Here is a 14,039-nt window from a genome sequence, read left to right as displayed (position 1 = left end):
TCAAAGCAAAATGAAAAGTGAAATGTGCTAAACTTTTCAATAAAAAGGTTAGCATTTTCTTTATCTTCTCTAAAGCTTTCATGCCTTTATGAAAAGTGCTGAAATTGTGTTGTCTCCATCACTTTTCCCCATCTTTATCTTCCTTTTCATTTCCTCATCCTATAAGGTTTCATGTATGTGTCACATATTTTATGATCTAAGAAGGATCTTCATCAATGCCCTTCTTCATGAGAGCACTATAACATCTAATAAGAGCACCATATACCTATATGTATGTTTTAGGATGAGTTATATGGGGAAATAAATATATTGGGATAATTGCAAACATAACACCTAGAATGTTATTATTTACAAAATAATCACCCATGTCATCTTTTCGAACTATAGAATCGTATTTTTATGCTTGCCACCGATAAATCATTGGGAATTTGATAAAAAAAAAAGAAAAAAAAAACTGAAATTTACAATTTTTATATAAAATTATTAAACTAACCTTAGTCAATCATCACTATAAATTAATTGCACATTTCCTGGTTAAAAAAATTAGGGGCATTTACATATATACCACCCAATTCCTAAATAAAAGTTTGGTTTTTTTACACCTATACCACCCATATCATATCAAAAAATGCAACCCCCCCCCTCCTCATTTTAACTTGTATAATCTCAGTCCTTCAACTTCAGCAGATAGAAATTAAGAAAATCATACTACTAGAACAATGTATTCTCCTCACATTTACACTGCAGAGGACCTCACTGAATACCAATATATATATATATAGAGCAAACACAAAGAAAACAGGAAAATATATGTTATCCTGGAAAAAGGGCAAAAATAAATAAAAATAAATAAAGGGAGGAGCTGAACATATTTGCTCCTTCACCAACACAGCATGCACATTCTAGTCTTCCTCAGACTTCCAAACAACATCTTTGAGAGAGGTTGAGAGGTTTTTGTAGAACTGCAAACACACAAAAAGAAAATAAAAATGCATCAAAGAGTAACATTAACATTTGTATCACACAATTCGTACGTATTTACATATCTAACACCCAAATTTTTATTATTTACATACATAGCACTCGAATCTTTAATATCACATAAAAAAATATCACTGCCACCTACTATTTAAAGGTGAAATAGGCATTTTCATGCGTGGGTTTATCACACCAAAATGATATATGTTATAAATGTAAATATAAAAGTTTAAGCTTATGTGCTACGCCACACTCTGCTTATAACCTCCTTTCTTTTATGATATAACAATGAATTCTCCTCTACTAGAAATTTTTCCGAGTCTATGATTTTTTTATGTGTTTTTTGATTTTGCATAAAATGTCTTTAATTGTTTGCATTTTGTATGATTATGTACGTTTTGAGGAAGATTTTTTATATTATTTTGGAGGTTGCAGTAAAAAGGGGATTGAATGAGACTCAAAACATTAGAGAAAGTTGATGTGTGTCGCCTAAATGACGGGCTAGTGGCGCCTAGGCGGTAGTCCCAACCCAAATTGGTGCAAATTCCCGAGAGTATGGAAAGTTTGCGCTGCCTAAGCAACACGCCTAGGCACAAGGAGTTAAAAACTTATGGTTAAATGAGTGGCGCCTAGGCACCAGAATGCGATAGAGGACGGTTTTGAACAGCTCAAGCTTCGGTTCACTGGGAGAAATAAAAAAAGCAAGAGCACCAAATTAGATGGGTTTATTCACTACTTTTCTGCCATTAAAAAAGAAGGAAATTAGAGGGAGAAGATAGAAGAAGATCAGTAAGGGGTTTTAAAGCAAATTTCCAAAGAGATTGTGAGATTGTAAGAAAGCTTGTAATTCCATTTGTATATTCGGAATCTTAAGGAGATAAGTATATTGAATTTTTGTTTGTTTTCTTTCAAAAACAATTGGAAGACCCTTGTGTATGATTTTTATTCTCAATACAATGTTTGTGTTGATGAAATTTTGCATGCTTAGTGAGTTGATTTTTTGTCTCCTTTGTTGTGGAAGTGTAGGGATAATTGCTTTGCATTTTGATGTGATACTTGGTGAAAACTCTTAAATGGTGTTGGAATAGCTTAGGATCTCATTGACTTTTAACTTGGCCAGTTAATTTGTTAATATTAATCGTGATTATAGAATTTCAGAAGGAATCTATAAGGAACGATTAAGTTATCCACATGAAGGCATTAGAATATGAATATCTTCTTTGAATTCGTGCAAGCTGATTAGGGAGCTAGGTTGTCTAGGACTTTTCATTTAATTTAGGGACTAAGCAAATGGATCGTTAATCTTTTTTAGACCACCACTTTCAAATCATTTGCTAGGCTTCAATCCCTACATAACCACTTCAAAGGAGATTTTTGGGACACTACTTAAATCAACATGTCTCTCTTTTTGTTGGTTTAAAACTTAGGTTCAGTTTACTTTTAAAATTAGGATAGTAACTTTCATTAAATTGAATCTCAACATTTTAGGCTTGGAATGACAACTGTAATATAGAGCTTTTCCTATTAGAGTTCAACTCGTTCCCTAAGAGATCAACACACGAACTCCGTTACGTATACTATTGATACGCCACATATACTTACGTGAACTGCCCGTGCTTCACAACACTTGATGCGTGTCAATTTTCCATGAAAATCTTGATGTTTTTTTAATTTTTGTCAATAGTTCGCCTCTTCTCTTCGTTATTATTTTCACACCGATGATAAGAAAATTTCAATGTGATATTCGATGAGTAATGAATGATACCTTATGGAACTCGAGAGTGTCCCCTTTCGCTTTCCGAACCTCAACCATATGAAGAGAAGGCGCCACTTGAAACACCTAAATCAACAATACTATATTTAAGCAATAGAACATATAACAACATTGCCAAACTTCATATAATTCAAATATCTCATACTTCAGTAGCAATGTTCAGGTTTCCTTTCCTTCCAGCTTTCATATTCTCCAGCCTCATCTGAATCAAGTAAATATATATAATACCACAATGAATGCACATAAGGCCAAAAATTTTTTAGTTTACTTATCATGTTCTTTTAGAGTGATTTTTTACCTTATAATTTTTCTTCTGCACTTCAAATCCAAGAGGCTTTGCAGCTTCTTCAATCTTACTCATAATTTCATTGGCTGACGATTTTGATGAAAATCTTGTCTCTCTTTTGAATTCCTTAAAAAAAGATAAGAACAAGAATTCAATTAATATATATATATATATGTATAGGAGCACCGGGGCTGCCTTGTTCGGCCGGACGAACTTCTCTTTTATGTATTAAAATTAAGAAAGATTTACATACATACCACTGATCAATGCTTATGTAGTTACATATCTAACAACTAAACTTCAATTTTTACATATGTGACACCTTACCTATGCAATAAAAGGTGTATTTCCCCCTTTAATGTTAAAAATAATGATATATTTTATGAAAATATGAAAATTTGGGTGGTATACACGCAAAAAGCAAAATTTAGGGGTTAGATATGTAAAAACATCAGAATTGGATGGTATGTCTTTAAATGCCCCTTAAATTAAATCTAACTTTGAAATGAACATAGAAGCAATATATAATAAATTAGGAGTTTAGCAGTCATTATGAATCTTAGCAGTTAATATATAATTACCAATTAGTGCTTATTAGTTAGGTGTTAATGAGTCATTAATTGTCTTTGTATTCCATAAATACTCCCTCTTAGAGTGAATTAAAGTGCAAAATGAAAGAGAAAAGTATGGTTTCTACCCCTGTAGTTTTAGACAAGCTCAAAGTTATCTTTTACACACATACCTTACAATTTTTATGCATTTACACATCTAACACCTAAACTTTCATATTTACAAGCATACCACTCAAATCCCTAATATCAGATCAAAAATAACATCATTACTAACTTTTGCAAAGTGAAATACAACTTTCCATGCAAAGGCTTATGACACCAAGGTGTTCTAAGTATAAATATTAAACTCTGGGTCATGGGGGTTAGCTATGTAAATACACAAGAATTGTGTGATATGTATGTAAATTTCCAAAAAAAAAGTCAGTAAATAAACCTGTTCTCTATCAAATAAACTTCCAAGTTTCAGCCCCTTTGACATTGAGATCAGGTCAAAAGCATTCAGAGCTGCAGGCTGTTCTTCTTTTTTCTCTGTAACATGATGTTCCTTACACAGCAAAAACATTAAGTCAGCAGTATTATTCGATCGCAACAAAAAAATAATTATAAATGATCATAAACTTGACTATGACTCACTTCTGAGTCCTTGAAAACTGCATCGATATCATCCAAATTCGTGTCGCAATTCTCGTTGAAAATTGGCGGTTTGTAGCCTTTCTTGAACCATGCATCCTCCAATAGTTCGGGAATAGTTATTCGCTGGCGGCGTTGCAAAAAAGTTGACTTTAATAGAAAACAGAGTAAAATAAAGCATCCCAACATCAAAGGAATGAACTTTATGCCAAAATATTTTAATTTTGTGATTGCATATTCCGCCAAAATTTAATTCCATGCAAAATACATGCTCTAAGAATGGAAGAAAGATACTCACTGTAATGGGATTTGGATCCAGTATTCGTTTTATCAATCTCTTGGCATCCGAAGAAAGCCAAGCTGGGCATGAAAATTCAGCATCGGATATCTGCATTGAAGTTATAATCATCTTTATCAGTAAATGATTTACTCTCAAAACAATTTGTTTAGATGCATGCCACCCAATTCTTATGCTTACATATCTAACACCAAAACTTGATTTTTTTTTTTAAATTTATACCACCCAAATCTTCCATATCGCATCAAAAATAACACTTTTTTAACTTTTAAAAGTGAAATAAATTCTTTTATGCATAGGTAAGGTGGCATATATGTAAAATTGGAAGTTTAGCTGTTAGATATGTAAATACATAAGAATTGAATGGCATGTATTTAAATCTTCCTAACAAATAATGTGAGCGCTCACTTTCTTATACAAATTTATGACATTATCATCCTCAAAGGGTAAATACCCAGCAAGCAGAACAAATAGAATAACCCCACATGACCACAGATCTGAAGTTGTGCCATCATAACCTTTGTCATTAAGCACCTAGTATAGAAATTAATTAAAAAAAATACATTTGTTATAGTGTTTTATAAAACAACAAATATAAAAATAATCCAAAATTATCCTTACCTCTGGAGCAACATAATTTGGAGTCCCACAAGTAGTATGAAGTAAACCATCAGCCTAGATGAAATTTTAATTATGATTTAACATCAAAAATCGAATTTAACCAACAAAACTATATCAGAAATTAAAAATAAGAGATCAATAAAATAAAAAACCCGAGAAAAAAAAAAAAAAAAAAAAAGATTTTCACAGTATATTAATTAAAGAGCATTGCAAGTATCTACACCATCACAGAAACTATTACCTGTAAGAATTTTGCAAATAGGTTTCATAAAAAGTTAGTATTTATTATAGAAAGGTCAGCAAAAAGATGAATGAAAATGCAACAGGACAAATGGATATTTTGAATACAACATATAGATCAATAATACAAATTGGTGAGCGTTATAGTTGTTGTTTTGTGGTATCATTTTAATTGATTTGTTTCTTTTTTTATTTATTTTCTTATATGCTCTAAGTCTCCTCCATAAATGAGAACCTAGTACTCGTGAGAGAGGTATGGAGCGAAAGTGTTGAGTTGTAACCCTAGACCGTTCTTTGTTTCTCCCAATCCGATACTAGTGAAATCTCCCTCTCCTGGACGTAGATGAATCAATTCAACACTGAACCACGTAAATCTTTTGTGTTTGATTGTTGTTATGTAAATTTCTACACTTCCGCATTGTTTTCACATAACAATTGGAATCAGAGCTTCGGGTTCGTTATCTGAGAGTGGTTCGGCTTTGACGAGAGCAAATCCGGCGTGTGTTGCCGGAGTTTTTTGTAGCACGTGGTCCGACGTGCTTTGTCGGCAGATTCGTAGCACCAACGGCGATTCCGGCGTGAAACAACCTAGTGAGGAAGTTTTAAATATAGGGGAGATAAAGGGAAGCAAACACAGATTTTGGGGAAACTTATCTCACACATATCATTCATTCAATATCTTCAAATAGAGGCTATGTATAGCCCTACAAGAATACTAATTCATTGCTAACTTCAAACTAATCAACTGTGGAAAAAAAAATTAGCTGAAAGTTTTCTATTTGTACAAAAGAGAAATTAAAGAAAATTTTAATTTTAAATATAAGAAAGTATAAGAGATTTATAATTTGAAATTTTCAAAAATATATACAAAAATATAATCCCCCAAGTTGCAAAACTTATGGAGAGAAGCTAGTCCGCTAGCATAGGTAAACAAGTTCCTTTTTAAATTAAAAAAAAGTTTGCACCTCACAATTTCATCTATCTTAACAAAATTTCTTTTACAAAATTCTCCAAACAAATTCAGCTTATAGATGGCATAAAACAGAGCTTTCCATATTACAAAAATATTGAGGTTTCATTTAAACTAATTTAAGCCAAAAAGCCTTTTTTTTTCCCCATATTACATAAATATTCAGCTTTGATGTTTGAATAGATTAACTTACCCTTACTTGCAGAGACAGTGCACTTAATCCAAAATCTGAGACTTTGAGATTACCGTTTTCATCAAGTAGTAAATTTTCTGGCTGCCAAAAAAAAGAAATTACAGCAAATAAATAAGATCACTTGGAATGAAATAATCTAAATTTTTTTAGCATTTTATAAAAACATACCTTCAAGTCGCGATGGTAAACGCCTCTACTATGGCAGTAATCAACAGCATTAATTAGTTGCTGAAAATATTTTCTTGCTTCATCCTCCCTCAACCGGCCATGGTTAACCTTCATTATTTATAGCAATTATTTCAGAAAAAAAAAATAGATTTCAAATATGATTATGTTATGACAGCCTGATTGCTTTGTAGTTATGGATTTTGCTATTCTTTGGGAGGGCACAGATTTAGAGTCATGAGCTTGCAGACTTACTAGCACCTCCTCCCCCAAATGATAATATCAATTACAAAAAAATATAAAAACTTGTGACTACTGTAACTTATAACAAGGAAGTCAACTTTTACAGTAAAAAAGGGGAAATTTACATACATGCCAAATAGTTCTTACGCATTTACATGTCGAATGCCTAAAGTTTTATAGTAAAAATCTATGCATGAAAATGTGTATTTTACTTTAAGAAGTTTGTAATATTTCCAATGTGATGTCAAAACTTTGAGTGCTCTGTATGTAAATATGAAAGTTTAGGTATTAGATATGTAAATATATAAGAATTGTGTGGTATATATGTAAATGTCCCCTAAGAAAGACTTCAAGATAGCTATGAGAGATGAAAAATGAGCGCAAAATTAGATACTTGGAGACTTACAATTTTGTCAAATAGCTCTCCCCCCTTAACGAATTCAAGAACAAGAAAAATCTTTGTTTTGCTTCCCATAACCTGAAAACACAAAAAATGGATGATTTGCCAGAACAAATCCTTCTTATAACATTCGCCGCTCGAATAAATTTGACAGACCAAGTACATTCATAAGAGTAGTCACTTACCATATGAGTGTATGAGTTATGCATAATGAAGAAATTTAAATAAATACTTAAAGAAGAGCAATTCACAAAACAAGACTTTTAAGAAGAAATATAAACAAAATTAATAGGTGAAAGTAGAGAAGTGTGAAAATCAAGACTGTTAATATGCATTTTGAAACTTGAGCACCATCATGACAACAAATTATACTGGTTATTGACAGTCGTAGGAAAAGTGAGCAGGTAATAAAGCTGAAAATTAAATTAAAATACAGAAAAAAAATGATGAAAAGCTTGGAAAGTTACCTCATAAAGACGAACAACATTAGGATGTTTGATTAACTTCATAGTAGCGATTTCCCGTTTGATCTGCAGTGTTGAGAAACACGACATGAGTTGGTTGGCTTTGAGTTCAAATAGAATCGCAAGCTAAAGAGAACCATTTCGTTCACTTTTAACATGTCTTTATATTTATTTTTAAAAACAAATCAATCTTTTTTTAAAAATACTCAAAATAACTTTCAAATATTTTTAAACTTCTTAGAAATAACATACTACCAAATATATTTTATTTCAAATCAAAATTAAAAAAGAAAATCAAAATCAAAATCAAATATGATACCAAACAGCCCCTTAGAAATTCACATTGTTAGCTTTTTGAGTGACTCCAAAAATATATGGCTCAGTCGAAGTATGCATTTTGGTATGCACATAGTAATGGTTAGTAGAAATTCATATTGTTAATTCTTCGTATAACCCAGAAATTCTCTGTCTATTTGACCCTCCTCCCTCCTTTTCTTTCTCCCTCCTCTCAAAAAGCTACTGAACTAAAGACTTTTTTTTCCCTCAAAATAGAAACCAAGCAAGAGAAGTATGCATTTATCAATGTAATAGACTAACGTGGCATTTACATAAATAGCACACAATTTTTATGATTTACATATCTCACACTTAAACTTTCATATTTACAAACATAGCGCTTAAATATTTAATATCACATCAAAAATAACAGTATTACCATTTTAAAAGTAAGATACAGGTTTCATGCATAGGTTTGAAGCATCAAAGTACTATCTATATAAATATGCATGTTTAGGTGTGAGATATCTAAATACATAAGAATTGTGTGCTGGGCATGTAAATTTTCCTAGACCATATAAACTTTACTTTTTATATTTACACCGCCCAAATCTTTCATATCACATAAAAAATGACAATATTTTAATTTTTAAAAGGTGAAATTTATCTTCTAAGAATTTCTCCCAAACTTTGTAAATTATAGAAATTTTACAGATTTGGTCGGATGAAATGCTCATGTGCTAGATTCCAACTCCCCCCAAATCGACAAGCAACTTAACATGAGAAATTTAAAAGTAATATAAGTTCGAAGAAAACCTGTTCAACCATTTTGTTCTTAAGAACCTTCTCCTTATCAAGAATCTTGATAGCAACAGCGTCCCCTGTCTTGGAGTTTCTTGCAAACCTGACCTTTGCGAAAGTTCCTTCGCCGATGGTCCGGCCGAGCTCATATTTGCCCACACAGCGTTTCACTTTGGCTGTACTCATTTCTATCAAGTTTCTTCTCTAATGCTCTCCACAAATCTATAACATTATATTAAGTTGAAGTGTCCCATAGATCAGTTTTTATGTTGTCATATGTGAATCAATAACATCATATGAAATTGAAATGTAATTTCCACAGATGTTGCTAAACTGAAGAAACATTGTAATTTTGTACAAAGTAACAGAACATACAGTAAGGACAATGAATAATGCCAAAAAAGCGAAGGAATTCCACAACTGAAACAATTTTCATTTTAGATATGAACCTATAGTAAGGAAGAATCAAATTAAAAGAATCCAGACACCAAATAACCGAGCTAAGGATGATGATAAGGAAGATAAAAAAAATTACATTCACAGATATAAGCCTAAATATAGCATCCATTTTGTATGGTCATAGGTACAAGAATAATTACATTCACAGGTTAAAACTTTATACGAAGATTTTACATGCATACCACTCAGACTGTTATGAATCCCACATATCTAACACCTATACTTCAATTTTTACGTACATGCCACCTTTCCTATTGATGAAAATGTTTCTTTCACTTTTTAAAAGTTGAGATGGAGGTATTTTCGATGTGGTATGAAAGGTTTGAGCAGAGGAAAGGTTAAAAAAAAAGTATGAGTGTTAGATATGTAAATACATTGGAATTTGGTGGTATGTATGTAAACGCCCCAACTTTATAACCAGTTCATTCATCCTTTCCACAAATAAAAACTTCATAACAACAACGCTTAATAAGAAAAACCACTAACATTTCAAAAGCAACTAGCATCTTCGTGTCAAATCACATTTCAAGAAGTAACAGAGTTGGGATTTCAAGTGAAAAGAGGCGAATGGGTTTATCTCAAACTTATATCTCAAACTTAGAAGGTACAAAGCTTCTATAATATACATAGTTATAGTAAATTTAAGCATAAAGTTTTGATAAGAATCCTAAGAACAATCCCCATCTTTATCAGGGCTTATGATCGATTAGAAACTAAACCACACTACAGAACAAGAGAATGTCACCAGTTCGAGAAAACCGGAACAAAGAATTAAATAGAAAGCACAATCAAAGCAACAAAAAAATGCACACGAGAATTTTACGTGGAAAAACATAAGAATGGAAAAAAACCACGTACCACCAAAAATTCCAATATAAAATTCAGAAAGCTTTACAGAGAAATCACACTAGTTTTCTCTCTACACAAAGAAACTTACAGGACTCGCTCGACAATCTTTCCTCTCTGATCCGACGTAAAAATCAAGCTGAATCACTGAAATTCACCTCTTCGACACTTCTCTCCTTCACTGGGATGCTCGTCAAAGAATGTCGAAGGAAGAAATCCCAAGCCACTAAATTACGCCGCTTGAATTTGGATATAAAAACTAAAAACCAGTACAAACTGCCCCTGGCGCATAGGCGTCTATGCCTCAAGCTATTTGGACCAAAGCGCCAAGTGAGCGCTTTGGCGGCCAAGGTTGACGCCTATGTGCCAACTCCACTACTGCACCCACAATATAATGGGCGCATATGCGCCCATAGCGTCGACCTCTCTGCCAAACTGCACCCAATGGACGCTTGAGCACCCATAGCTGGCACCTATGCGCCAGGATTTCTGCTTGCTTTCACCATGGTATTCCAATCAGGCTCCACAACATAACAATCTCCCACTTGGAGACTAATTGCACCCAATACCAGTCCTTTGTACCTGGACCTCCATTGAATTGCTTTCATCATCACATACCGTGGTCTCGTACAATGGTGTGGCTCACCCCTGTTCTCAACCCTTATGAAACCCAACTGAAGCCAAGCATAGCTTCATTTTCTTAATAGTCACCAATTTCGTCAACATATTCATAAGATTCTGAGTTGTGCGTATCTTCTCCAAGAACAACTGCTCATCTTCAAGGAGAGAGCAAATAAAATGATACATCAGTTGACTGTGTTTCGTCCTGGAATGAAAAACAATGTTTTTAACAAGAAGAATTGTACTCATACTGTCACTGTATATTTTTTTAATCCTTCGCTCCTTGCCTAATTCTTCCATGAAACTCTGTAGCCAAATCATCTCCTTGCTAGCCTCAGTGATAACAATATATTTGGCTTCGTAGTTGAAAGCACAATGATCTTCTGCAACCTAGAAACCCAATTCACCATTTTACTTTTACTATTCATATCTCCTATCAGATCTGAATATACAAATCACTGTAGACTGATCACTGCACTTCCATAAAAAAGTGTCATATTACCCTCAGATACCTGAAAATCAATTTTACCATCTCCCAACGATACCTGTTTGGATTGCTCATGCACTAGCTGACTACTCCCACTGCACATGCAATATTTGGTCTGATACAAATCATCACATACATCAAACTTCCAACTGCTGAAGCATGCAAAATTCTCTCTATCTGTGTTTTCTCTGCTTTAGAGTTAAGTGATAGCTTCTTAAATAGTTTGAAGTGACTACCTAAGGGAGTATTAACTGGTTTCGTCTCATTCATATTGAACCTCTGTAGGATCTTCTTGACATACTCTACCTGTGACAACTTCAACGTTTCTGCACTCCTGTCCCTGTTGATTCTCATCCTGAGGATCTTCCTGGTTGGACCTAAATCCTCATTTCAAACTCACTTGATATTTGTTTCTTCAATTCCCTGATTTTCTGTATATTTGCCCCTACAATCAACATGTCACCCTCATATAAAAAAAGTAAGATATAGCAATTATCAAAGTGTTTGATGAAACAACAATGGTCTGCCCAGAACTTTAAGTACCCATTGTCTAACATGAACCTATCAAATCTCTTGTATCACTGTCTTGGGGCTTGCTTCAAGCCACAAAGGTTCTTCTTCAATCTGCATATCAAACATTATTTGTTCGGAACCTCGTAACCTTGTGTTTGTATCATGTACAGTTCCTCCTCTACATCTCCATATAAGAAAGTTATGTTTACATCCATCTGCTCCAAATGCATATCTTCCTCTGCTATCAAACTTAGCACAACTTTGACAGTCGTCATCTTCACCACTTGAGAGAAGATCTCTGTGCAATACACTCCTTCCTTCTTCTAGAAACAAGTTTTGCCTTGTAGCGGTGCTACCATCTGACTCTGCTTTCAGCCTTTAGACTCACTTGTTGTATAGTGCTCTTTTCTCATTTGGTAGTACCGTCAAATCACAAATCTGATTTGACTCCAAAGATTGCATTTCTTCATCCATAGCAAGCTCATACTCCCTTGAACCTTCAACTTGAGTGGTCTCCTTAAGGCACTCTGGTTCAACACTATTTGTTAGTAACAAACAGTGTAAAGAAGAAAAATACATTTGTACAAGTCATATCACTCTGTTGGATCTTCTGACTTTTGTAGCATGTGACTGAAGAACTTCTTGTGCCCCTTCTGGAGAAGCACTTCTTCTTTCTCTGTCCTCCGATCACCAGTATTTTCTATCACAACACATCTGGATTCTTCAGAAGTAGCTGACGGTTTGTCCCAAGTTCTGACATCGTTCTTGTACATCTTCATGTCACTGAAAGTGATGTATCTGTTCCTGATGATTTTTTTTATTTTGATAATCCCAGTATTTGTACTCAAATTCATCGAGTCATATCCAATGAAGACGCAATAGACATACTTTTGAGTCAAGCTTCCTCATAAACTCTGCATAAACATGCACATATGCAGAACACCCAAATACTCTTAAATAAGCTATACAAATCTTTTTGTTACTCCAAGCTTCTTCAAGTAAGCCTTCCTCCAAAGATACTGATGAACTATGGTTAATCAAATAAACTGTAATGTTTACTGCTTCAGCCCAAAACTATTTTGGCAAGCCTGCATGCAGTCTACTGCTCCTAGCACGCTCCGTGATTGTTTTGTATGCGGTTAGCTACACCATCTCGTTGTGGTGTCCTTGGGACAGTGAACTCATGTCTGGCCCTCTCTATAAAACATTTTTGAACTTTTGATCACGATACTCGCACTAATTATATAATATGAGTCACTTCTACTTCAAGTCTGTCTCATTTTCTACCGTAGCCTTCCACTTCTTAAGAACTTCAAGCACATAAAATTTTTGTTTTAAGAAATAAACCCAAAACTTTCTCTTGTGATCATTAATGAACGTGACAAAATAGCGAGAATCTTCGATGGATTAAACTGAAGTAGGACCCTATACATCAGTATGCACAACTCCAGTTTTTTTTTATTTCACCACTGACTCACTCTTAAAGAAAGAAAATTTGTTCTACTTGCCATAAATACAATCTTCACAGAAATCCAGATCAACTGATTTCAAATCCTAAAGCTTATTCTTTGAAAGTAGAAACTTCATACCATTCTAGCTCATAGGACCAAGCCTACGGTGTCACAAAACCTGCATCCACCCTAGTCGAGCCACATCAATGAAATTAGTAATTTCATTGATCAAATAAAGGTGCCTTCAATGTTGCCCTATACCATCACTAATGCCCCCCTCATCGCCTCCCACGAACCACCGTAAAAGTTATCACGAGTCATGACTTTGTCAGCTGGCTCACGGAGATGATATTTCTTTTCAAACTTGGAACATGCTTAACTTTAGTAAGTTTCCAGACTATTTCATTCGACAGTTTGATAGCAACATCAGCCTTTCTTACTATACTGTAGGCATTATTATCTCTCGAATAAAACTTCCCTAAATCACTATAAGTGTAATTTTTAAATACTTTTTTATTGGGGCAAACATGAAAAAAGACACTTTGAATCTACTATCCAAGATTTCGTACTAACTAGAGATAACACCAGAGAGTCATTTTGGATTTCACCGGCGAAGACATTTGTAGAGTAACTACTTTCTTATCTTCCACCACCAACTTTCCTTAAAGCTTTGCAGTTTTTCTTGAAATGGCTCTTCTACATCAGTTCCAACATTCTCCTCTGCTTGGATCTGCCCCTGCCTGCATTCCTG

At 33.9% G+C, this 14,039-nt stretch overlaps 1 protein-coding gene across 1 annotated transcript in view; it reads right to left on the bottom strand.

The window, feature by feature from the left end:
* Window positions 1-786: 786 nt before the first annotated feature.
* The window catches only part of LOC110018193 (CBL-interacting protein kinase 32-like), a 16,462-nt gene continuing 3,209 nt past the window's right edge, over window positions 787-14,039 (bottom strand). Inside the window, exons 2-15 of the mRNA XM_020715429.1 lie at window positions 8,927-9,133; window positions 7,838-7,900; window positions 7,377-7,448; window positions 6,731-6,838; window positions 6,563-6,643; window positions 5,160-5,213; window positions 4,947-5,072; window positions 4,539-4,628; window positions 4,244-4,366; window positions 4,044-4,154; window positions 3,051-3,164; window positions 2,898-2,954; window positions 2,744-2,818; window positions 787-962 (exon numbers count right to left, since the gene is read on the bottom strand). Of these exons, the coding sequence (XP_020571088.1) occupies window positions 903-962; window positions 2,744-2,818; window positions 2,898-2,954; window positions 3,051-3,164; window positions 4,044-4,154; window positions 4,244-4,366; window positions 4,539-4,628; window positions 4,947-5,072; window positions 5,160-5,213; window positions 6,563-6,643; window positions 6,731-6,838; window positions 7,377-7,448; window positions 7,838-7,900; window positions 8,927-9,097 (1,305 nt within the window). The 5' untranslated portion in view covers window positions 9,098-9,133 and the 3' untranslated portion in view covers window positions 787-902. The remainder of the gene's footprint in view (window positions 963-2,743; window positions 2,819-2,897; window positions 2,955-3,050; window positions 3,165-4,043; window positions 4,155-4,243; window positions 4,367-4,538; window positions 4,629-4,946; window positions 5,073-5,159; window positions 5,214-6,562; window positions 6,644-6,730; window positions 6,839-7,376; window positions 7,449-7,837; window positions 7,901-8,926; window positions 9,134-14,039) is intronic.

Source organism: Phalaenopsis equestris, unplaced genomic scaffold, assembly GCF_001263595.1.
Source record: "Phalaenopsis equestris unplaced genomic scaffold, ASM126359v1 Scaffold000006, whole genome shotgun sequence".
NCBI lineage: Eukaryota > Viridiplantae > Streptophyta > Magnoliopsida > Asparagales > Orchidaceae > Phalaenopsis > Phalaenopsis equestris.
The sequence above is the reverse complement of the archived record's forward strand: the minus strand, read 5'-3'. Positions and strand labels throughout refer to the sequence as shown.